Source organism: Drosophila obscura, unplaced genomic scaffold (genome assembly GCF_018151105.1).
Source record: "Drosophila obscura isolate BZ-5 IFL unplaced genomic scaffold, ASM1815110v1 contig_9, whole genome shotgun sequence".
Classification (NCBI taxonomy): Eukaryota; Metazoa; Arthropoda; class Insecta; order Diptera; family Drosophilidae; genus Drosophila; species Drosophila obscura.
Genome location: NW_024542883.1, coordinates 762,027 through 786,347, shown reverse-complemented (window position 1 = coordinate 786,347; position 24,321 = coordinate 762,027). Strand labels below are relative to the sequence as shown.

The following is a 24,321-nucleotide window of genomic DNA, read 5'->3' as shown; positions in this document are numbered from 1 at the left end:
GAAACCAAATTTGGTTGCCCTAGCTCTTATAGTCTCTGAAATCTAGGCGCTCAACAAGATGGACAGACAGACAGACGGACAGACAGACATGGCTATATCGACTCGGCTATTGATGCTGATCAAGAATATATATACTTTATGGGGTCGGAAACGTTTCCTTCTCTGCGTTACACACATCTACTTTTACCACAAATCTAATATACCCCTTAACTCTTTTTTGAGTACGGGTATAACAACCGTAAAAGGAGTCAATAGATGCAATTACAGCCAATATAATGAACATACATCAGATGAATAAGACTGCAAACCAGTATACCAACAAAAGTGAACAATTAACAAAATCTTTGGAATGCGCTTTCATCGCAGATGGAATGGTCAAGGCCATGACTCAAAACTGCACCATTGATAAGGTTAAACTTATCATGCAGGCTGGCACTTTCTCAACAATGATCGCGGCGGTATCGAAATTCGTTTCCAGTTGCACTGCTGTGACCGCTGCCAATGCCCAAAAGTGATGCCTCTGCATCCAGAGAACCTTACGTAACGGGCATTGGGCAGCTACCGCCACCGTCCGAAATCCGAGGCGTTATATTGCATATTGACCGTGGGAGCCTTACGAAGCGAGACTTTGTTTCTCACGCCAAGACACATGCATGGAGGCGATACATGCTGACAACTTTCATATAAATATGAGTTTGATTTCATAAAGAATCATTAATAATCCAGAAATCAACCCTTTCACATCACTATTATCTTTTATTGTTCGTCATTTATTCTGCGCGCTGGCTAACTTTGTCATCTACATACATATGTACATTAGGCTGGGCCAAAAACTTTTTTTCGAAATTCAAACGCGACACCCCCTAGTTTTGTTACCTTGGATTTAATGGTAATTTACATGTTTTTATACCCGTACTCAAAAAAGAGTTAAGGGGTATATTAGATTTGTGGTAAAAGTGGATGTGTGCAACGCAGAGAAGGAAACGTTTCCGACCCCATAAAGTATATATATTCTTGATCAGCATCAATAGCCGAGTCTATATAGCCATGTCCGTCTGTCCGTCCGTCTGTCCGTCTGTCCGTCTTGATGAGCGCCTGGATCTCAGAGACTATAAGAGCTAGAGAAACCAAATTTGGTTTCCAGACTCATGTGATATCACACTGCTACAAGTGTATTTCAAAATTTCGCCCCGCCCCCTTCCGCCCACACAAAGGACGAAAATCTGTGGCAGGCACAGTTTTAAAGATACGATAAAAGATTGCCGAATCTGAATTAGATCGGATCATAATTATAGCCAGAATGAAGAAATTCATTTTCAGTTGCTTCCCCTCCCCCTCCCGTTTCAGACAACGGAACTCATTTTCCTTCTCGCTCGCACACTCTGCCGCGTTCAGTGCGCGAGCAACCCCTAGCGGAGGAGATGTAGAATCTAAATGGTATATGCATAATCTACATGTTAGATGTAGAATATACATAATATATGTAGATGTAGATAATAGATGTAGCAAAAAAATGTAAAATGTGAAATTTTTTTTAAACTTTTAAATTCTAAAAAATCATAAGCTTAAAAATGTATATACTGACTGAGTACGGGTATAAGTAGAGTCGCGTCCCCAGAAGCGACTCACACGTTCCTTCTCGTTTTTTTTTTCCCCCATTTTCTACGATACTGCGTTTTTAGTTTTATCGTATCTTTAAAAATGTGCCTGCCACAGATTTTCGTTTTTTGTGGCGGCAGAAGGGGGCGGGGCGAAATTTTGAAATACACTTGTAGCAGTGTGATATCACATGAGTCTGGAAACCAAATTTGGTTTCTCTAGCTCTTATAGTCTCTCAGATCTAGGCGCTCATCAAGACGGACAGACGGATAGACGGACGGACGGACAGACGGACATGGCTATATCGACTCGGCTATTGATGCTGATCAAGAATATATATACTTTATGGGGTCTGTTTAGGCAACGCAAAGTTTCTACCGGGGAACTATTTTATATTATAGCAGCTCAGATGTCGTTGCGCCTATGTTTTGGGAGTATGCCTTATGCATCTCTTTCGTAGTTGTTTTGGGAGCTACAGCGATCGGCAAACGTCTACGGTCTGCTCGTAACGCTCTTATACGGCGCTCTCGTACGCTATTGTCGCGTCGCAAGGTGCAGTTAGGACTAGCATATAAGTACTACATAAGTTCAAGAACCACATCGACGGCAATGAACAGCAAGCCGATGATACAGTCTGTAAGCGACAGCCCAGGAAAGCAGAACGCACCCTCTGTGCCAAAAATTGTATTTTTAACTTAACCTCTAATAAATCATTACGCAATCATTAAATCCGCGTGTAAAACCTTTCTCTGGGACCACCGGATCCGCCCCCCTAAGGAACGTCCACTGCCGCCACAGGTGTAATACCACTTTGTGTGCCGCATCATTATCTCAGCAGATTGGGGCTCCGTCAAGGCGCAGCCGTAAACCAACATATTTTTGGTGCCGAAACCCGGGACTGCTTTGCTTGGGACTGGCTGGAAACAAACCGTTGGTCTTCGTTGGACACCTTTAAACAGTGGAAGGTTCATTTACGCAAGGTTAGTGCACTTGTGAGTTGTTGTGTGATATAGAGTTGAGTCATGGCCGAAGGTGTAGTGGAATTAATTTGCGAGCAAGCTGCGTTGGTAGACTCGGTGAAGCGTATGTTGGAAAAGTTCAAAAATGATGAGACCAGTAAATCTGAAGCGCATATGGAGGCTAGATTGGAAGCTATGACCACGGTACATGCGGAATTTCGCGCGAATCATCGTAAGCTGATACGGTCGGAGGATGATTTGGTGAAGCCGGGTTATTTGGAGGTGGATCTTGAAGGGCAGTTTGAAGAAGCGTATATCGTTTGTGTCGCGCAAATTCGAACGGAATTAAACATCTCGAGAGGTCGGATTCTTGCATCAACGCTCATCTCATCCGGTGAAGTGCAGCGAAATGGGTCCACCGAACCTACTGGTGTTAGCGGGTCAGCCGGTGTTGAAGAGGTTAAACTTCCTAGAGTGAAACTACCCATGTTCAGTGGAGAATTTGTGGATTGGCCGGCATTTAAGGACATGTTTGAAGCTCGGGTCCATAATTGTCCTAGACTCACGGATTTGCATCGATTTCACTACCTCAAAGATTCTCTTTCAGATGAAGCGAAAAGGGATATACAACACCTTACTCTGATAGAATCTAATTACAGTGTAGCTTGGCAAATGTTGTTGAAATTGTATGATAATAAGCGAGTGTTGTTTCAGCATTATATGCAGGTTCTCGAGCAACAGCCCATGGTCCGTAACGACGACCCTGTGTCGCTAAAAGGGTTTTTGCAAACTTGTCGTTCATGCATTAAATCGCTGGAGAAGGTGGGGGTGGATCTCACCCATCAGAGCCACATTTTGGTATACCTGATGACGAAGAAGCTGCCAGCGCAGATACGATTGGATTGGGAAAAATCGATAGCTCAATCGCAAGAATTACCAACTTTCGAGGAGCTGTCTACCCAGCTAGACGGTCAGTATAGGACGATGGTCACGACAGCCTCAGCTGACAGAGTGTTGTCATCGAACAAGGAGAGTAAAGGCGCTGCTGGGTCCGGCGTAAAACGCAGGGATGTTAAATCTTCATTTGTTGCCCGATCGGTGGATCAATGCGCAGTCTGTGGAACTGAAGGTCATTCCATAGTCGACTGCAAGGTATTTGGAGGCATGAATGTAACAGACCGGCGGGCATCGGTGATGAAGTATCGCTTGTGTTTCAATTGTTTGGGAAGCAACCATCAGTCTCGCAGGTGCAGGCTAAAAAACAATTGTTCGATTTGCACAGACCGACACCACACTCTTGTCCATGTGAAGCGTCAAATAAGGGATTCTGGGGATCAGGTGCAACAGATCACGTCGAATGTCATAAATGGTGCGCCCGCTATAGGAACGCAAAAATATGAGGTACTGCTGCCTACGGCGTTGGTCACCATTGAGTCATCAGAAGGCTTCCCGTTGCAATTTAGGGCATTCTTAGACCAAGGATCGCAAGCTTCGTTTGTATCGGAAAACGTAGCGCAAAGACTAGGATTGTGTCGACAAAAGACACATTTAAAGGTAAACGGGTTATCCAATGCGCGGATTACGGAAGCATCCTCTTCAGTTCTGTTGAAAATCGGATCACGGTTTGAACCGCAAGTGAAGTACAATGTCACAGCGTATGTTTTGCCGAAGGTTAGTAAGAGGATGCCGGATCGTCGGATATCGATGGAAAAATGGACTCATTTCAAACATCTATGTTTAGCAGATCCCAATTATTTTGTACCCCAAGGAGTGGATATTTTGCTAGGTAGTGACATATATGATGAATTGATGTTGAGCGAGATACATCGTGGACCTGCAGGCACGCCTATCGCGCAGAACACCCGTTTAGGGTTCATTATCTCAGGGAAGGTCCAGGATTATGCAACTAACGCATTGGTACATACGGTTCAGGTGGTCCAGGATGATTCATCTGCGGAATTGGAAGGGTTGCTCCGACGGTTCTGGGAGCTTGAGCAGTATGAGCAAGAAGCTGGAGGATTATCGAATGAAGAACAATGGTGTGAGGAACATTTTCTAGAAACATACAAAAGGTTGTCGTATGGGAAATATGTAGTGCGGCTCCCATTGTTATCGACATTTGACCCTAGCGCAGTGATTGGAGCGTCGTACCGGCCAGCTCTAAAAAGGTTGTGCCACCTGGACAAACGTTTACGGAAGGATGCCAAGTTGAAGGAAATATATTCCCAAACGATCCGTGAATATTTGGAACTAGGCCAAATGAAGAGGGCTTCCTCCCAGTGGAGCGACGTTGAAGATCAAGGTGTATTGATGGCCAAGGGGGGAGCCACACATTGCTATTTACCCCACCATCCAGTGATTAAGGAATCCTCGACAACAACAAAGGTGCGTGTTGTATTTGATGGGTCAATGAAAACGAGCAATGGAAAGGCGTTAAATGAAGTATTGGTGATCGGGCCAAAACTGCATCGGGATCTACCGAGCGTGTTGATTAACTGGAGGTCGTTGAAATACGCATTCATGGCAGATGTCGAAAAGATGTACAGGTGCATCAATGTCCATGAGAGGGATGCTCAATACCAAAGGATTCTGTGGAAACCGGATGAAGGCGATCAAATTGAGGAGTACGCATGTTGCACGGTGATGTTTGGCACGAGCTGTGCTCCATATTTGGCCATAAGGGTCATGCAACAATTGGCCCAGGATGAAGCTCATAACTACCCGTTGGCTGCAGATGTACTAAGACGTCAAATGTATGTGGATGACGTTTTATCAGGAGCGGATAGTCTGGCTGATGCCAAGGATATTCAAACTCAAGTCATCGGGATGATGAAAAGTGGAACGTTTGAATTACGTAAATGGGCTAGTAATTGCACACAGCTGCTAGACGGAATCCCTCTGGAGCACCGTGAGACAATGGGACCGGTAAATTTGCAGGGCGATGAAATGATACGTGCACTGGGCTTATATTGGAACCCCAGTGAAGACGAATTCCGATTTCATTTAAACTTCGATATTCCGACAGGTACACCGACGAAGAGGAATATATTATCCACGATTGCAAGGCTATTCGATCCGATGGGTTGGCTAAGCCCAGTAACAATAGTGGGACGGCGTCTTATGCAGACCTTATGGAAAACAAAACTTAATTGGGATGACCATGTTCCGCTATCTATTCAAAGGGAATGGGAGAAATTCACACTGGAGTTGCCAAATTTGTCGAAGGTGCATATACCACGGTATATAGCTTGGGGAATGTCAGGCGTTATTCCGCAGTTGCACATATTTTGTGACGCCTCCATGAGTGCATATGGTGCAGCAGCCTATTTGCGGATGCGAAAAGAAGAGGAATCTTTTCATGTGGAGTTGGTGGTAGCAAAATGTAAGGTGTCGCCTATAAAGCCACAGCTTACAATCCCACGAGCCGAGTTGTGTGCAGCAGTTATGGCTGTCAAAATATTCAAATATCTAAAGGACCAAATAAATATCCCAGTTGATTTTTCAAAAACGGTTTTCTGGTCGGACTCAATGATCGTTCTGAGCTGGATTCGAGGAGGAGCTACGAGATGGAAGATGTTCGTTGCCAACCGAATCAGCAAGATTTTGGAGCTAACCGATGGGAAACAATGGAAACACGTTGCCTCGGAGGATAACCCCGCAGACCTTTTAAGCCGTGGAGTCAATGAAACGAAGTTGTCTTCCTGCCAATTGTGGTGGCATGGGCCGCGATGGCTTCAATCGCCTGAAACGGAATGGCCAACCCCAGCAGTATACCATGCAATGGACACAGTAATGAGCAGCGAAATGAAGAAGGTTGAATGTAATTTTGTATCTGTCACGGACGAGTCCTGTCCCTCCTTACTGGAGAGCTGTTCGTCGTTTACACGCCTAATCCGCGTCATATCATATGTGAATCGGTTCTTAAGGAATTGCCGTGTTACCAAGACTGATCGGAAGGCTGGCTTTCTCAGTATAGACGAGCTAAGCGGAGGACTCTTGTGCGCAGTCCGAATGTGTCAATTGGAAGCTTTTCCCAAGGAATGGAACATGTTAATGAACGGGAAAGGTGCAACCAAAGAGAGTTCGCTGCTGCCACTTAATCCTTATTTTGATAAGGAAGAAAATGTTATTCGGCTTGGAGGCCGATTGAGAGACGCATTACTGTCGAAAGCGGAGAAACATCCGTATATTCTTCCCTACAAGCATCCGCTGACAACGTTGGTTATACGTTTTAGCCATGCCAGTACTCTGCATGGGGGAGCTGCGATTACACTCAGCCATATACGAAAAAGATTCTGGATACTGAACGGGCGAAATGCTGTACGAAAGGAAATTCACCAATGTGTCGTATGTTACAGGTTGAATCCGAAGACCACTTGTCAGCAAATGGGAGATTTGCCAGCGGTTAGGGTTCGCCCACAAAGAGCTTTTGAATCCATCGGAGTTGATTATGCAGGACCGTTCAACATATCCCCTTCTAAAGGAAGAGGTCGGACAGCAATCAAGGGCTACATCGCTGTATTTATATGTCTGGTGACCAAAGCCATCCACTTGGAACCCGTGGGGGACTTGACATCAACCGCATTTATGGGAGCACTGCAGCGATTCATTGGCCGACGTGGGAAATGCACTCACATATATAGCGATTGTGGGACGAATTTTGTTGGCGCAAATCGAAAGCTGCAAGCTGATAAGTTGGCATACAGACGGTACATCGAAAATACTATCCTCTCAAAACTAGCAGATGATGGGATCACTTGGCATTTTAACCCTCCATCTGCACCACATTTTGGAGGACTGTGGGAGGCGGGTGTTAAATCGATGAAATACCACCTGAAGAGGACGATCGGAGTTCGTACACTTACGTATGAAGAGTTGGCTACTGTGCTAGCTCAAATCGAGGCTTGTTTAAACTCTCGCCCACTATGCCCTCTGAGCAATGATCCAGAAGACCTAATGGTATTAACCCCTGGTCACTTTTTAATAGGGGAATCTTTACTTGCTCTACCTGAGGGACAGGTTGATAACATTAGCCACACGGAACGATGGAGAAACTGTCAATATATGGTTCAGCAATTCTGGAAACGTTGGAGCTCTGACTATTTAACGCGATTGCAACGGAGACCGAAATGGTTAGAAAGGAAGGAGAATTTAAAGGCCGGCGACATAGTTATTGTTAAAGACGAGCGGCTTCCGTCTAATTTCTGGCCCCTTGGTCGAATTATGCAAACTCACCGAGGGAAGGATGGTTTAGTTCGAGTGGTCACGCTAAAATCTAACGGGGGCCTGATTAAACGACCGGTTGCAAAGCTCTGCCCTCTACCTATACAAGATAATTGGCTAAATTCTGACATTGACCCTCCACAACACTCATAAACTGCACTCTCTCGTTACAGCGTTGTTTTGAGCTTTATTTTCAGTTCTATTGGCCTGAAGTTGGAAAAAAAAAAACCAATCTGGATTAGACGATACTGAAGCTATCGTCAAGGGGGGAGAATGTTTAGGCAACGCAAAGTTTCTACCGGGGAACTATTTTATATTATAGCAGCTCAGATGTCGTTGCGCCTATGTTTTGGGAGTATGCCTTATGCATCTCTTTCGTAGTTGTTTTGGGAGCTACAGCGATCGGCAAACGTCTACGGTCTGCTCGTAACGCTCTTATACGGCGCTCTCGTACGCTATTGTCGCGTCGCAAGGTGCAGTTAGGACTAGCATATAAGTACTACATAAGTTCAAGAACCACATCGACGGCAATGAACAGCAAGCCGATGATACAGTCTGTAAGCGACAGCCCAGGAAAGCAGAACGCACCCTCTGTGCCAAAAATTGTATTTTTAACTTAACCTCTAATAAATCATTACGCAATCATTAAATCCGCGTGTAAAACCTTTCTCTGGGACCACCGGATCCGCCCCCCTAAGGAACGTCCACTGCCGCCACAGGTGTAATACCACTTTGTGTGCCGCATCATTATCTCAGCAGATTGGGGCTCCGTCAAGGCGCAGCCGTAAACCAACAGGGTCGGAAACGTTTCCTTCTCTGCGTTACACACATCCACTTTTACCACAAAGCTAATATACCCCTTAACTTTTTTTTGAGTACGGGTATAAAAAGAGAACACAGGGTACAATTTTAGTTCGACTTTTCCTGAGTTTTTAATGTCAAAATTTCGTAAAAAATACCGATTTTCAAAAATTCTGCAAAAAAAAGTTCTGCCATGGATAAAAAAATATCATCAATCCATATCTAAGCCCCAAATCTTTACGAATCTTTGTTCCTTGAGGAAAACTCGTGTCGAGTTGTGTAATTGGTGAAATCTATTGCATATATATTGATACCATTCATATCGTCATTAATCAGTTATTGGCAGTAAAAAACCCGCACAAGTTTTTGAGAACTAGTTAACTAAATATATCGACCTCAGCTGAACTTCTTGATTTTCACCAATCGTTAATTTTTTAAAAGTAACTAAAAAAAAAATAAAAATATCTTATTATCAATATGAACTAGTTTCTAAGTTTCAATATTGTTTGAAAAAACCGACAAATTCAATTTTTGTTAATGTTTATTTATTTAAAAATTTGTATTATCTTTTTGTGGTAGCAACCCCCAAACATTAAACTACAAATTTGAAAAAAATTGTATATCTTTATTCAATAACAAAAAACAGATTTAAAAAAAAAAATTTGTTGGTCAAATTTTGGACCAGCCTCTTCATCTCGCACCTTTCTTTCTTTCCTTTGCTTTGCCATCGCTTTCTCTATCTCTCGATCTATTGCAATCCGACACCGTCTTGAACCGACTTCCGCGTCTTCAATCTGACCCCGTCTTGAATCGAGCTTACTATCCCTTCGACTCTGTATCGCCTTATATACTACACTGCAATAAACTGTGAATATATTAACTGAACTGAATCATCTTCTCTTTAACAGCTTCGCAAAACAAAGCTACTGAATATCTCAGTAGCTCAACACTACGATTAGTATAAACATGTGTAAAATATGGATATGTAAATGTACAATTTAAAATGTCAATATCAATAAAAACGAGAAGGAACGTGTGAGTCGCTTCTGGGGACGCAACTCTACTTATTCCCGTACTGTCAGTATATACATTTTTGAGCTTATGATTTTTTAGAATTATAGAATTTAAAAAACTAATTTTTTTGCTACATCTGTTATCTACATATACAATGTATATGGGATGTTCTCAATATGTTGTCTGGGACTCTCTGTGCATGGCAGCAATCAGCTGTTCTCCAAAACTGACATCTGAATTTGGCGTTAAACTTAAAAAAAATGCTTTTAGCGAGACTGTTGGCCATTGAAGAGCTACGGAGGCAACATATTATAATAGAAACCTTGCAGCGCAGGCTTCTCAGATGCGCATCCGACTCGTTTTCACGTTCAGACGAGGACTCTTGTGCGCAGTCCGAATGTGTCAATTGGAAGCTTTTCCCAAGGAATGGAACATGTTAATGAACGGGAAAGGTGCAACCAAAGAGAGTTCGCTGCTGCCACTTAATCCTTATTTTGATAAGGAAGAAAATGTTATTCGGCTTGGAGGCCGATTGAGAGACGCATTACTGTCGAAAGCGGAGAAACATCCGTATATTCTTCCCTACAAGCATCCGCTGACAACGTTGGTTATACGTTTTAGCCATGCCAGTACTCTGCATGGGGGAGCTGCGATTACACTCAGCCATATACGAAAAAGATTCTGGATACTGAACGGGCGAAATGCTGTACGAAAGGAAATTCACCAATGTGTCGTATGTTACAGGTTGAATCCGAAGACCACTTGTCAGCAAATGGGAGATTTGCCAGCGGTTAGGGTTCGCCCACAAAGAGCTTTTGAATCCATCGGAGTTGATTATGCAGGACCGTTCAACATATCCCCTTCTAAAGGAAGAGGTCGGACAGCAATCAAGGGCTACATCGCTGTATTTATATGTCTGGTGACCAAAGCCATCCACTTGGAACCCGTGGGGGACTTGACATCAACCGCATTTATGGGAGCACTGCAGCGATTCATTGGCCGACGTGGGAAATGCACTCACATATATAGCGATTGTGGGACGAATTTTGTTGGCGCAAATCGAAAGCTGCAAGCTGATAAGTTGGCATACAGACGGTACATCGAAAATACTATCCTCTCAAAACTAGCAGATGATGGGATCACTTGGCATTTTAACCCTCCATCTGCACCACATTTTGGAGGACTGTGGGAGGCGGGTGTTAAATCGATGAAATACCACCTGAAGAGGACGATCGGAGTTCGTACACTTACGTATGAAGAGTTGGCTACTGTGCTAGCTCAAATCGAGGCTTGTTTAAACTCTCGCCCACTATGCCCTCTGAGCAATGATCCAGAAGACCTAATGGTATTAACCCCTGGTCACTTTTTAATAGGGGAATCTTTACTTGCTCTACCTGAGGGACAGGTTGATAACATTAGCCACACGGAACGATGGAGAAACTGTCAATATATGGTTCAGCAATTCTGGAAACGTTGGAGCTCTGACTATTTAACGCGATTGCAACGGAGACCGAAATGGTTAGAAAGGAAGGAGAATTTAAAGGCCGGCGACATAGTTATTGTTAAAGACGAGCGGCTTCCGTCTAATTTCTGGCCCCTTGGTCGAATTATGCAAACTCACCGAGGGAAGGATGGTTTAGTTCGAGTGGTCACGCTAAAATCTAACGGGGGCCTGATTAAACGACCGGTTGCAAAGCTCTGCCCTCTACCTATACAAGATAATTGGCTAAATTCTGACATTGACCCTCCACAACACTCATAAACTGCACTCTCTCGTTACAGCGTTGTTTTGAGCTTTATTTTCAGTTCTATTGGCCTGAAGTTGGAAAAAAAAAAAAAACCAATCTGGATTAGACGATACTGAAGCTATCGTCAAGGGGGGAGAATGTTTAGGCAACGCAAAGTTTCTACCGGGGAACTATTTTATATTATAGCAGCTCAGATGTCGTTGCGCCTATGTTTTGGGAGTATGCCTTATGCATCTCTTTCGTAGTTGTTTTGGGAGCTACAGCGATCGGCAAACGTCTACGGTCTGCTCGTAACGCTCTTATACGGCGCTCTCGTACGCTATTGTCGCGTCGCAAGGTGCAGTTAGGACTAGCATATAAGTACTACATAAGTTCAAGAACCACATCGACGGCAATGAACAGCAAGCCGATGATACAGTCTGTAAGCGACAGCCCAGGAAAGCAGAACGCACCCTCTGTGCCAAAAATTGTATTTTTAACTTAACCTCTAATAAATCATTACGCAATCATTAAATCCGCGTGTAAAACCTTTCTCTGGGACCACCGGATCCGCCCCCCTAAGGAACGTCCACTGCCGCCACAGGTGTAATACCACTTTGTGTGCCGCATCATTATCTCAGCAGATTGGGGCTCCGTCAAGGCGCAGCCGTAAACCAACAGGGTCGGAAACGTTTCCTTCTCTGCGTTACACACATCCACTTTTACCACAAAGCTAATATACCCCTTAACTTTTTTTTGAGTACGGGTATAAAAAGAGAACACAGGGTACAATTTTAGTTCGACTTTTCCTGAGTTTTTAATGTCAAAATTTCGTAAAAAATACCGATTTTCAAAAATTCTGCAAAAAAAAGTTCTGCCATGGATAAAAAAATATCATCAATCCATATCTAAGCCCCAAATCTTTACGAATCTTTGTTCCTTGAGGAAAACTCGTGTCGAGTTGTGTAATTGGTGAAATCTATTGCATATATATTGATACCATTCATATCGTCATTAATCAGTTATTGGCAGTAAAAAACCCGCACAAGTTTTTGAGAACTAGTTAACTAAATATATCGACCTCAGCTGAACTTCTTGATTTTCACCAATCGTTAATTTTTTAAAAGTAACTAAAAAAAAAATAAAAATATCTTATTATCAATATGAACTAGTTTCTAAGTTTCAATATTGTTTGAAAAAACCGACAAATTCAATTTTTGTTAATGTATATTTATTCAAAAATTTGTATTATCTTTTTGTGGTAGCAACCCCCAAACATTAAACTACAAATTTGAAAAAAATTGTATATCTTTATTCAATAACAAAAAACAGATTTAAAAAAAAAAATTTGTTGGTCAAATTTTGGACCAGCCTCTTCATCTCGCACCTTTCTTTCTTTCCTTTGCTTTGCCATCGCTTTCTCTATCTCTCGATCTATTGCAATCCGACACCGTCTTGAACCGACTTCCGCGTCTTCAATCTGACCCCGTCTTGAATCGAGCTTACTATCCCTTCGACTCTGTATCGCCTTATATACTACACTGCAATAAACTGTGAATATATTAACTGAACTGAATCATCTTCTCTTTAACAGCTTCGCAAAACAACGCTACTGAATATCTCAGTAGCTCAACACTACGATTAGTATAAACATGTGTAAAATATGGATATGTAAATGTACAATTTAAAATGTCAATATCAATAAAAACGAGAAGGAACGTGTGAGTCGCTTCTGGGGACGCAACTCTACTTATTCCCGTACTGTCAGTATATACATTTTTGAGCTTATGATTTTTTAGAATTATAGAATTTAAAAAACTAATTTTTTTGCTACATCTGTTATCTACATATACAATGTATATGGGATGTTCTCAATATGTTGTCTGGGACTCTCTGTGCATGGCAGCAATCAGCTGTTCTCCAAAACTGACATCTGAATTTGGCGTTAAACTTAAAAAAAATGCTTTTAGCGAGACTGTTGGCCATTGAAGAGCTACGGAGGCAACATATTATAATAGAAACCTTGCAGCGCAGGCTTCTCAGATGCGCATCCGACTCGTTTTCACGTTCAGACGATAAGTATGTGGTTTTGTTATTGTCTTCTCAAACTACTGCTAATTTGGGTCATTACAATAAACACAAAAATGCAATGGCAATAATTTGGAGAAATGGTTTGTTTTGTCATATTGAAGCGATGGCACCAGGAATCTACAAATGACTACAAACTACAAATGACTACAAATGACAAAAAATGTTTTCACAATTTGCACAAAAAAGTATGCACACGTTTGACTTAAAGGAAGTTTTATTTTATTTTTTGTAATGCTTAATTAAAGAAAAACAGCATACTTTCAATTCGGCTTAAAAAAGGTGGCATTACTATCCTAACTTCGAAAGTCCGATTCGCCCTAGGTGGCCACCTCGGACGCCAGCGGATTTTTTGTCTGGACGTTGATATGGAATGGTTGCACCATCAAGTGGCCCATGCGACTCCAAGCCGAAGCCTGTTACGCGCGGAACCCAGGCAGAAACGCAGCCCCTCCTCCCGCCCAACCGACCGAGGAGCGCAGCCGCATGAAGCACGACGCGTGTTATCGAACCGATCACGAGAATGCAGGAAAGATAGGTGTTAGACTAAAATTCGAGGAAAATTAGAGCTAAACACAAATCAAAGAGCTAAACATGTAAGATAGCCAAGAAATTGTACTAATTACGGGAAAGGTATGTTAGTATTAGTGATTTAAGAAGATGACACCAAAATCGGAAGAACAAGCGAGATATAGATAGTCTTCGTAACATAGAGGTCGTCAAATTCCTTTGACCACCTCTTTATAAACCCAAGCACGCACTTGGCCTTATTTACCATGGTAGAAATATTTTCAGAAAACTTTAACTTGGGGTCCAGTTTAACACCAAAATCATCAACCAAGGTAATTCTCTCAAGAGAACCACCGCAGAGGGTGTAAGGAGTCAACATGGGGCTTACTTTGCATTTCGATGCATTTAGGTGTAAAATATTAGCACAACACCAGGACTGAAAGTTCTAATACTGGACACAGAGTTTAACATCATCCGCATACATGAGTACTCGAGAGTTTCTTAATACTGAAGGCAGGACATTAATAAAGAGTGTGAATAGTAGGGGGCCTAGATGGCTGCCACGTGGTACTCCAGAAGTAACCTTAACAGGTGAAGAGAAGGAGTTTTTGAAGAGGACTCTTTGAGACCTAGAACGAAGGTAGCTAGAAATCCATCTCAAAAGATTAGGCGGAAACCCTAAAAGGTCAAGTTTATGTGCTAAAAGGGAATGGTTTACAGAATCGAATGCTTTACTGAAATCAGTGTAAATGACATCCGTCTGCAAGTTACCTTGAAAGCCTTTAATGATTAAAGTGGTAAACTCTAATAAATTTGTGGTTGTTGATCGTCGCCTTATAAATCCGTGCTGGGACGGAGATATAAGTGATTTGCAGAGATGTTGCAAGTGCGGAGTTAAAATTTTTTCAAACATTTTAGGAATAGCATATAATATAGATATACCTCTATAATTATTTGCATCAGACTTGCTACCTTTCTTATGGAGCGGAATAATAAAAGATTCCTTCCAGATGGAGGTGAAGCATGAAGAGTTAATGGATAGGGTGAATAGTTTAAGCAAGGGTCCACACAGAGCGTCGGAACAGTACCTGAGTACACAGCCGGGAACTCCGTCGGGACCTGGTGAAAACACCGGCTTAACTAGTCGAAGATCATGAAGCAGTGAGCTTTCATTTAACAAGGGGCTGAAGATGCCATTCGACCTTGGTAAACTGTATGGATACGGCTGACCAGAGTAGCTTTCATGAGAATAGGTTGTTTGGAAAAATTTGGCAAAAAGATCGGCAATTGCCTGATCATTGTTTGCTGACATATTGAGAAAAGATAACGAGGATGGATGTGCGGACGTTCTACGCTTACTATTTACGAAGCTGTAAAACTGTTTAGGGTCCTGTGAAAATTGTCTCCTGCATCGAGATAGGTAGTTTTTATAGCATTGAGCGTTAAGAACGGAGAAATTTGACCGAGCTACTACATAGTGAGAAAGAGAAGAGGGAGAACCAACTTCTCGAAATTTTTTATAAAGTCTTGATTTTAAGATTTTTAGACTAGATTGTAAGGTTCCTATTTCAGGCTGGGATATGCATGTCTGTCCAGGGTCCGCTACAAGAAAATTTTTAGATTGTATGGGAACTTCAGGTTTCGGGCTGGCCTTGAAATGCAGTAGGCAAGGGGAGAAAAATGACGACGCGGTAGTTTTGTGGTTGTTGGTTTATTCTTTACTGTCTTTATTCGCTTAATTGTTTACGTTCTGAGACTTGCTGGTCTGTGATTGATTATGTGGTTCGCTGGTGGACTGCGTAGTGTGGTGTTTTGCGTTTGTGACTGCCTAGTGCAGTGTCTTGGGTGTGGGCTGATGGACTGCCTGCTCTTTTGGCCGATCTTGGCATTTTTATGCAGCTGGCGATCGCACCTGAGACCCGGAAATAATTGCTTATTGATAACTTATGCTTATTGGGTGACAATAATTGTGGGTCTGTGTGGTTTTGATGAGACTGCATCCCGGAAGGTGCGGGCTGCAGTTGGGAATTGGGTTTGTAACGAACCATGGATCCCATGGTTCGTCACAAGCAGACGACGCAGCCAGGTGAAGCGATCAACACCCAGCAAAAATGCAAACTCAGCACACGCCAAAAGACAGGAGACCAGCACAAGGGGCTTACGCAATAAGTACCTAAAATAATATTAAATAAATAAATATTTCTAACAATATATATTCCCGAAGTGCCAATGAAATTCCTTTCCCACGGTACCGGTGCACACGGATCACCTTACCTGGGACATTGGACACTTGTTGGCAGGCGATTGCTTAGGTAACCCTCGATTACCGGGCAGACCCCCCACATGCGCGAGCCAGTCAGCAGTCTCCGACTTTCCTTACCGGGAATATTGGACACTGACTGCAGGGCTAATGATTAGGTAACCTTCTGTTACCGATCAGCCCGTCTGCACGCGCAGACTATAATTCGGCAATATATATTTATGTAAGAACCCTTCCCACATTCTGGAGTAGAAACAAGATATCTGTAAGACATTCATGGGAAAATCGAAGGCCGGCCGATCTATAAAAGACACTGCCTTGCATGAAGAAAAGGGCAGTCCACCAGCCATCGTCGGAGGCAGTCCATCATCCATCGTGGGCAGGAGAGTCCACCAGCCATAGCAGTCAGGCAAATAACAAACACGGAAGTCAAACCACCATACGCGTCGTAGAACAATTAAAAATAACATAATACATAACATAACCGGGTAGAATAATAATACGGAAGAATAAAGAAACCCCATTAAAATTAAAAGAACCAAAAAGTGTTGTGATTTCTATTTCAATTGCTGGCAAAGTCCCCGTTTTTCCCAATAAAGTCCTCGTGAATTAGAAATATCTTGTACCTCAGGACCCTGGACAGACTGATGCATACCTCAGCCTGAGATAGGACATTACAGGTTTCTAAATGAGATTTTGCCAACTCTGCATTGCGGAAGGTGATAGCTGAGTGGTAAGTCGATGACTTGAGGCCGAGTGGTTGCAAATTATCGCCAAGAAGTGGGTGACCGAGGATTTCGTGCTGTTTTTTTCGCTGATTGCGAAATAATGCAGAATGGGTAGATCGAAAGTTCTTAATTTTAGTAATTGCGTGCGCTGCTTAACACTTTTTTATTTTCCAGAGTGCTGACGCACCGCTTTTTGTGGAGAACCGTGGTTTGTGGCTCTGTGTGTATCAGTTTGATTATTGTTGCCGACCAGCGTGGATGCGCTGACACTCCGCCGTTTGTGACGAGCCATGGCTAGATCCATGGTTCGTTACAAGATAGCTCTTTGGTAAACCAAGGAGGCTTCCCAGATCTAACTGGACACAAAAGTGGGACACAAGAATCAAAAAATGTGCACGTAAATTGTAAAAAATGTTTGTATCTTTCATAACGTCAGTGCACAGATACAGAGCGGACCAATCAAAATCACTAATGAGGTTATTAAGCTTCGTAAACTCGGCTTTACGAAAGGAGCGGACACGTTCAGATAGACTACCCATTCGATAAGATACAGTAGGGCCAATATCGACTGACACTTCGAATGTAGGATGGTAGGAGTCTTCAGGTATAGTGAACGGAAAGGCTCGGGTTAGCAACGCTATGATCGGATCCGAGACAAAGCACAGTTCAATCGACCAAAAGAATTTTTCACATGGTTGACTTGAGACAGGGATAGGTCTAGCAACCCATCGATAACGTCATGTCGTGACATGGGCACAAGATTATTAGACTCGTTTACCGAAGACAAAATAGTGCCTGGAAAATTGAAATAGCCAAGAACTATTATATGGTCTTTATCTGATAGCGAGGAAGAAACAGTTTTTAAAGCGGACAGGTGATCCTCGTATATTAAGATATCCGAGGAAGGTGGAATATACGAGCATGTAATGAAAATGGAAAAGCCTGGGAGAATCAGTTTTACGCACAGGAATTCCAGGTCTTGTTGAACCTGGACCATGAAATGTTCCGACGTGAAGTTTGAGTCTACTGCAATGAGGACCCCACCTGCCGACAGGCCAAAACTTTGGAACTAAGGATGTCCGACTTTAACCAGGTCTCGGTAAACAGAATAACGTGGGACGAGAATGCGAGACTCTCAGGAAAAAGAGTGCTGAGCTTACTATGCAAGCCTCTAGCATTCTTGTAGGTAACTAAAAGAGAGGAAATTAGTTTTTTGGATGGGAAGAAGTAGAGGTGGAAGATGAGGGTGAAGATAGAGCACTGGTCTGACTACTAGGAAGAGTAATGGGGGGCTATTCTTTTTGTTAGCCTTAAACTCTTTAACCACCAAATGCTCCAGCCAAAACTTGGCGGAACAAATGGATTCAAATTGAGTCGGGGAGACGCTTATCTTCAGGGAAAATATTTTCCTGGTGAAAGAAAAGTTAAATTTTTCCACCTTTAAGCCGACGACTTTTATTTTGCTTGTATAAAACCTGTGACCTGTGAGGTCAGGGGCTAGCCGCGAGACAAAAACTTGTCGCTTTGGCGGGATTCCCACCACAGGCCTAGTACCTGTGATGGCAGTATTCGGTGGTCCTGGACACCCAGCAAGGGATATTGGGCTGGTCTTGGGTGATCTGCTTCTTGCTGGTTTTTTTTTGTCACAGACGACAGCAAACTCCTTAATAATGTCTTTTATTTTCTTTTTTATTTCGAGAAAAAAAAGTTCAAAACAGACCAATGTGCAGAGCAAATGCTTAGAGCGATGCTTGAAGCGAAATCGGTAAAAATAAGATGAGAGAGGAGAGTGGTTGCAGCAACAGCTTATAAGTGAGAGCGTTGCTGCACAGAATGTTACGAGAGCGAGAGAGAAGAACAGTTATTAAGAGCTATTGGATAGAGAGCGAGAGTGAAAGACGGCAATAACTATGACAAAGAGCGGCTAAAATGTAACGAGAGGGCGTTCTTACGAAAAGCAAAAGCACACGACTAACCGACGCACACAATTAATTAAATAAGTTGTGTTTTTACACAATTAATAGGCATGCACCCGCGGTAAAGATTGATTTTAAGGTAAGTTAGTTAGTGCGTTAACTTAAACATAAAACACCGGCTGTGTAGTGCGCTTGTTCATAGAGAAAAATGAAATTATTTCTCCATTTTCATTTTTTTTTTAAATTCAACGGTTTAATTTCAATAACCGCCTGAAGATATGCCGTTCAAAATATGGGTTTCCGATCGTAGTAGCTTTCATAGAGCTTTTTGACGAAGCATATGTTTTGACAAAAAGTGTCAACGCCATCCCGTTGTTTTAATTCTGCATTGTGCGTATATTTCTTGCTAATTGCTTTTATTCGAAGTATAAGGCAAAAAGCTGCACAATTCTGTTCCGGGAGTCTGTCTTTCTCCTCGTGATCGTCAAACAGTTCAGTAGTGCGATATTCTGGTGCTCTGTATAATAGATGAATCTTAACCCTATATACAGCCAGACACCACGCGAATTAACTGAGATAGTTGTGCTCGAAAGTTAAAAGACAAATTTTTCAACCATTCATATTCGGGCTATATCTGTGAGTATGCTCATATTTTAACCGATATCCAGTGGTCTAAAAAAGTGAATTGTCGCAAAATTTTTCGATGCAGCGTGAGGTGTACCTAACCCCAAGACCACGGCAGCACCTGCGCGTTGTCAGCCACAACGCTCGTATCAACCCTCCTGGAGAAGAAATCCACGTTTTCGATTAAAGTGGTGCAGTTCCCATTGGGGTAAATATCTAGCCGCTCATTCCCAATATTTGGTTTTAAAGTGTTCCTTTGTATATATAGGACTAAGCACCACTAATTGCGTTTTGCAAGTAACATCTGTGTGTGCATAACCTTGCCGAAGGGTGTTCCTCGTGCTTTGCCCTTGAACCATCGCCACTTTCCACGCCCGGCTGTACCGATAGATTTGCCACTACATTGAGCAGCCTCCTATAGGAGATCATAGCCACCTGGTGAGCTGTGCGCCCTCACGATCTGAGACGCCAAGAGAGGCTTTCATGTCGCAGTGAAGGGTTTTGCTGGATCCGTTAGGTGCCGTGCCGCAGCACCATCTATGTCCGCCCCATAGTGCCAGCCTCGACGGAGTGCCTGCAGGTCACTGACCTCAACGTCTCGACGCCTTCACGTGGCATTATCTGGATTCTGCACCCTAAGCTGCAGCAACTGTTTCGGCTGCCTTAGTATTAGATTATATGGGTATAATTAGGACCTGATATGACCATATTTTAGTTAAATTTTGAATTTTTGTTTAATGAAAGAATATCCATGTCAAGGTCTAGGTGTATTTGAATATTTTTGGAACTCGTATTAACACTATTATATTTCACAGAGACCATCATTCATCTAATCGCTCATCTAACCATTCATCTACTCATCCCAGAACAGCTAACACAAGGAAAGATCTTTCTGCGTGGAGCAACGTAACTAATATCGTAAGTGATGAACTAAAAATTGAAATCAAGCCCTGAGATTAATGAAGGTGGTAACCGTTTGCTTTGCATTGGCCTTTAGCCATTAATGAGTTCCCTAATATTTACATCTGCGCCTTGCCATTGTGCATGTTCTCCACTGACCTTCTGTCACGAAGCTCTCCTGGTTTTTTCTTGACATTTTAAAATCAGTCGAAAAAAGAAAAGAAATGAATTTACTTATTGTTAAGGTTCCTCATACTACGTACTTAATCTAAATATTTCATATTTTTGTATAATATATTCTTTTTTATATCTCTATACTATCATTACATTCATTCATCATTACATATAACTTATGTACATTTACCCATTTATTATTTAATCTACGCATATATCGTTATGAATCGTTTTATAATTCGAAATTAGTTGTACAAACATTGGGTGTTAGGCTCGGTTAGAGTTAGTTCGTTTTTTTTAGTATAATAATGCATAATTCTGAATTTCTAAAAGTATCTTAGTGTTGCCATGAATACATGCTAAATTTCGTATTAGGAGCCATGCGAATGTCTGGTCGGAGGAATATGGTGTAAACCTAAATGAAAAGGGATCATTCCATAACACCAAAAAAATCGCGGAAATGGGGTGATCAAGGTAGGGTGGGCATTGGCTGTTGCAACAACACCTGCACAGCTAACAGACATTGCAGTCGTTTCGTTTCCTCTTCCCTTTAAGTTCTCATTCTATATGTAGTTCTCCTAGCATCCGCATAACGCTTAAACGGTCGAAGCAAGGTTATGCACGCGAATAAAAATAATAAGATTTGGTACATACAGCGAGCACGTATTCATAAGCCCAGATCGGAACCCACTCCTACTACCGATAATACAGTCGGAGCCAGCGCGTGCAAACTTATGATATACAACCCAGACCAGCTCGGGTGGCCCATCTACAGCAATTATCGTTGTAGGTGACATGCTACAGCTGTTTAAGTAAAATAAAAGGAATATGCGGAGCGAAAAACAAAAACACATCTGGTCACTAGAAAAGAGAACGGCGGGAATGATTGAGCGCGGAATCGTTAAGTGAAAATTCAGTCAGACGATTGGATAGGGATTTACTAAAATGATCATTTTATTACCTTAACATGTATAATGTTAAATTATTTGGATGAGGGTTAATCTCCAATTGAACAACCTTTATGGGAAAGTAAGTCTCGAATCGTTTTAAGTGTTTTTTATGTATGAATTTATCAATTCGCTTAATAAATAGTGCGCGATTTTGAATCCGCTGAAATTCCAGCGGAAGTGTTGTCTGTGGTATCCCTGCATAATCTCCTATTATTTCCACTTAATCAAAAAGCATTAAAATCAGCATTTTTTATTTGAAACAGCCATGTCGCTACCTTTATTCACATATTTGCATATTATAAGGACCTATCTCAGGCTGCGATAGGCGTCAGTCTGTCCAGGGTCCTGAATTACAAGTTATTTATAATTCATGAAGAATTTATTGGGAAAACCAGGAACTCTGCTAGCAACTGAGATAGAATGGTTAGCGGAATCACAACACTTTTTTTTGGTTTCTTTGAAGTTTTAATTGGTTTCTTTATTTAATTCGTGTTCTTATGTTACTCGGTGGGGGTTTGACTGATTGTCCTCGATGTGTATGTTCTCCTGATCGACTGCCCATTTGTTATGACGTTCGATGGCTCGTGTGCTGAGTCTTCGGTTTTCCTGTCTGCTGGCCGCGCCTGTGCTGAGGTTGGTAGTTATTTTTCTTTATTTTGTCTCTTGCTCTTCCCAGTTTCGTGGATTTTGGTGGCGCGTGTGCTGAGTTTTCATTTCGTTGGGTGTTGACCTCGTTATTTGAGAGCTTGGGTTCCTTGGTTTTGCTGTTGGTTACATGGGGGTTGGTTATATAATCTTGACCAGCCCGTTTCCGTCGATTGGCCGCGCGTGTGCTGAGTTCTCGGTTTTCTTTCATTCCTCGGTCGACGTCCCTCCGTCTTTCGACCTGTGCTGCATATTCGAATTCGTTGGTGTTGATATCTTCACCTGGGGGTAGCGTTGGTTGCACCGACTGCTTGTGACGAACCATGGGATCCATGGGTCGTTACAATATGTATTTGATAGATTTCACTGAGTTGAAGAACTCAACATTAATGTGAATGTTGCGCTCAGCAGAGGAGAATATGTCAATGTCTACGTTGTTGACTTTTATGATTGTCCACCATTATCAATATTTCTTCTTCAATATGTTGGATATCCATCGACGTTTGTGCTCGTGTCATTAGTAAAATCTTTTGGAAAACGCTTTGTAAATTTTCCGTCTTTTATGCAAATCGATAAGCGATTCATATCACCGCATGGGGCATGAATCATGTAGACGGATCCGAAATTTTTGCGGAGATAGCACTATCTATTTCCTCAGGGAGTATTTTGTAGACTAACCAAACTAATACGTTTGCATGAGGTAGTCCTCGTTTTTGCAATTCAACTGAATACATGAATACATGAATAATGACTCTCATTAAAGACTTCAATTTTTGTTTGATGAATAATTTCAAGAATTTATTGTGCTGATTAAGTTATGTTGTGCCAGCTGAACCCCCGGGCAGCTTACAATGCCCGGATGGGTAACCGTGCCGGAATAGGTTTAGAGGCGGGGCCCCCACCCCGGCGGGCCGGGGGGCCCCGGCCCGGCCGGCGGGGGGGCAGTGTAAGACCCCGGGACACCAAGCGGCCGCCGGGCGCCAGACCGGGGCGCAGCCGGGGGCGCCCCCGCCACGACGGGTCCACCCCGGGGGGGGGGGGGGCCGGCGAGAGGACACCCCAGGGGGCCAGCCGGGTGGGGGAGGGGGGCGCGGGGAGCGACGAGGGCGAATTTGCCAACAAGGTGGAGGAAATTCCCGCCACCAAAAGGCAACGCTCGACCGAGAGCCCCATTAAGGACACTCCGGCGAGCAAGAGGCAACGCGGGCCAAAGGGGCACGACCTCCAGCCAAAACGGCAAAGAAGCCTTAGCCCAAGGCGAAGGTCAATGAGGTGACCAAACGACACCTGAACGTGGCACTCATTTACCGGAGCGACGAGAATGGCAAGATGACGTTGGCGCGGTGGAAGATGGTGCACGCGCAGCTCGTCGAATCGCTGTTCGGAAGAATGGTGGAGGACCCAACGGACCCCATGCCCACGTTTGATGGTGCTGGGTGCCTGAACGGGGTCAAAATACTGAAATGTATGGACGACCCCAAACTCAAGTGGCTGACGCAAACGGTCTGCCAACTGGAGGCGTTGTGGGAGGTGGTGGACAAGAAGATAATCCCGTCCATACCAAGGGCGAAGATACTCTTCCCCATCGTAATCCAAGGGGACCGTGCGCTGAGGTTGCTACAGCGGCTGAACCCAGACGTGCTAACTGCGAACTGGAAGATCCTGCACATTGGGAGCCCACTACCCCAGGAGGGGGGACAAAGTGCGATCCTCCAAATCAGCAAGGAGGTAGAGGACCTGCTGTACCCCAGATTCGATAAGATGGCGTGAGGCATGGGTAGTGAATACCTTCGCCTCAAAAAGCGCCACCCCGACGACAATGCTGTGGCCGGACTAAAGTCCTCCAATTATAACCTTTTCCACTCACCATCGGTAAGCAGGAACAGAATCGCCGTACTCGTACGAAAGGGCATCCATGCTTACCTTTTGTCTCACTACAGCACTGACGACCTGACGGCGGTGATGATAGAAAGCGAGGAAAAGCACATTATGGTAGCTTCCTGCTATAAGGCACACGATAGGCCAGCTCCACCGGAAGAGCTAAGGAGTCTGGTGGCCGAAGCCAGCCCGAAAGACCAGCAACTTCTCGTTGGTACGGACGCCAATGCCCACCATAGCATGTGGGGAAGCTCCAATATCACAACAGAGGTGAGTAACTTCTAGACTTTATACTATCAACTAAACTAGATGTAGCAAACGTGGG

General features: G+C 43.2%; 2 protein-coding genes across 2 annotated transcripts; both read left to right on the top strand.

The window, feature by feature from the left end:
• The first annotated feature begins 2,621 nt into the window (after positions 1 to 2,621).
• Positions 2,622 to 4,617, top strand: LOC121405337. The gene is made up of 2 exons (XM_041596002.1): positions 2,622 to 4,213; positions 4,491 to 4,617. Exons 1-2 carry the CDS (start codon positions 2,622 to 2,624, stop codon positions 4,615 to 4,617), a joined length of 1,719 nt encoding a protein of 572 aa, XP_041451936.1.
• Positions 4,618 to 4,718: 101 nt separating this feature from the next.
• On the top strand, positions 4,719 to 6,220 carry LOC121405325. The gene is made up of 2 exons (XM_041595974.1): positions 4,719 to 5,483; positions 5,584 to 6,220. Exons 1-2 carry the CDS (start codon positions 4,818 to 4,820, stop codon positions 5,647 to 5,649), a joined length of 732 nt encoding a protein of 243 aa, XP_041451908.1. The 5' UTR covers positions 4,719 to 4,817; the 3' UTR covers positions 5,650 to 6,220.
• The last annotated feature ends 18,101 nt before the right edge of the window (positions 6,221 to 24,321 follow it).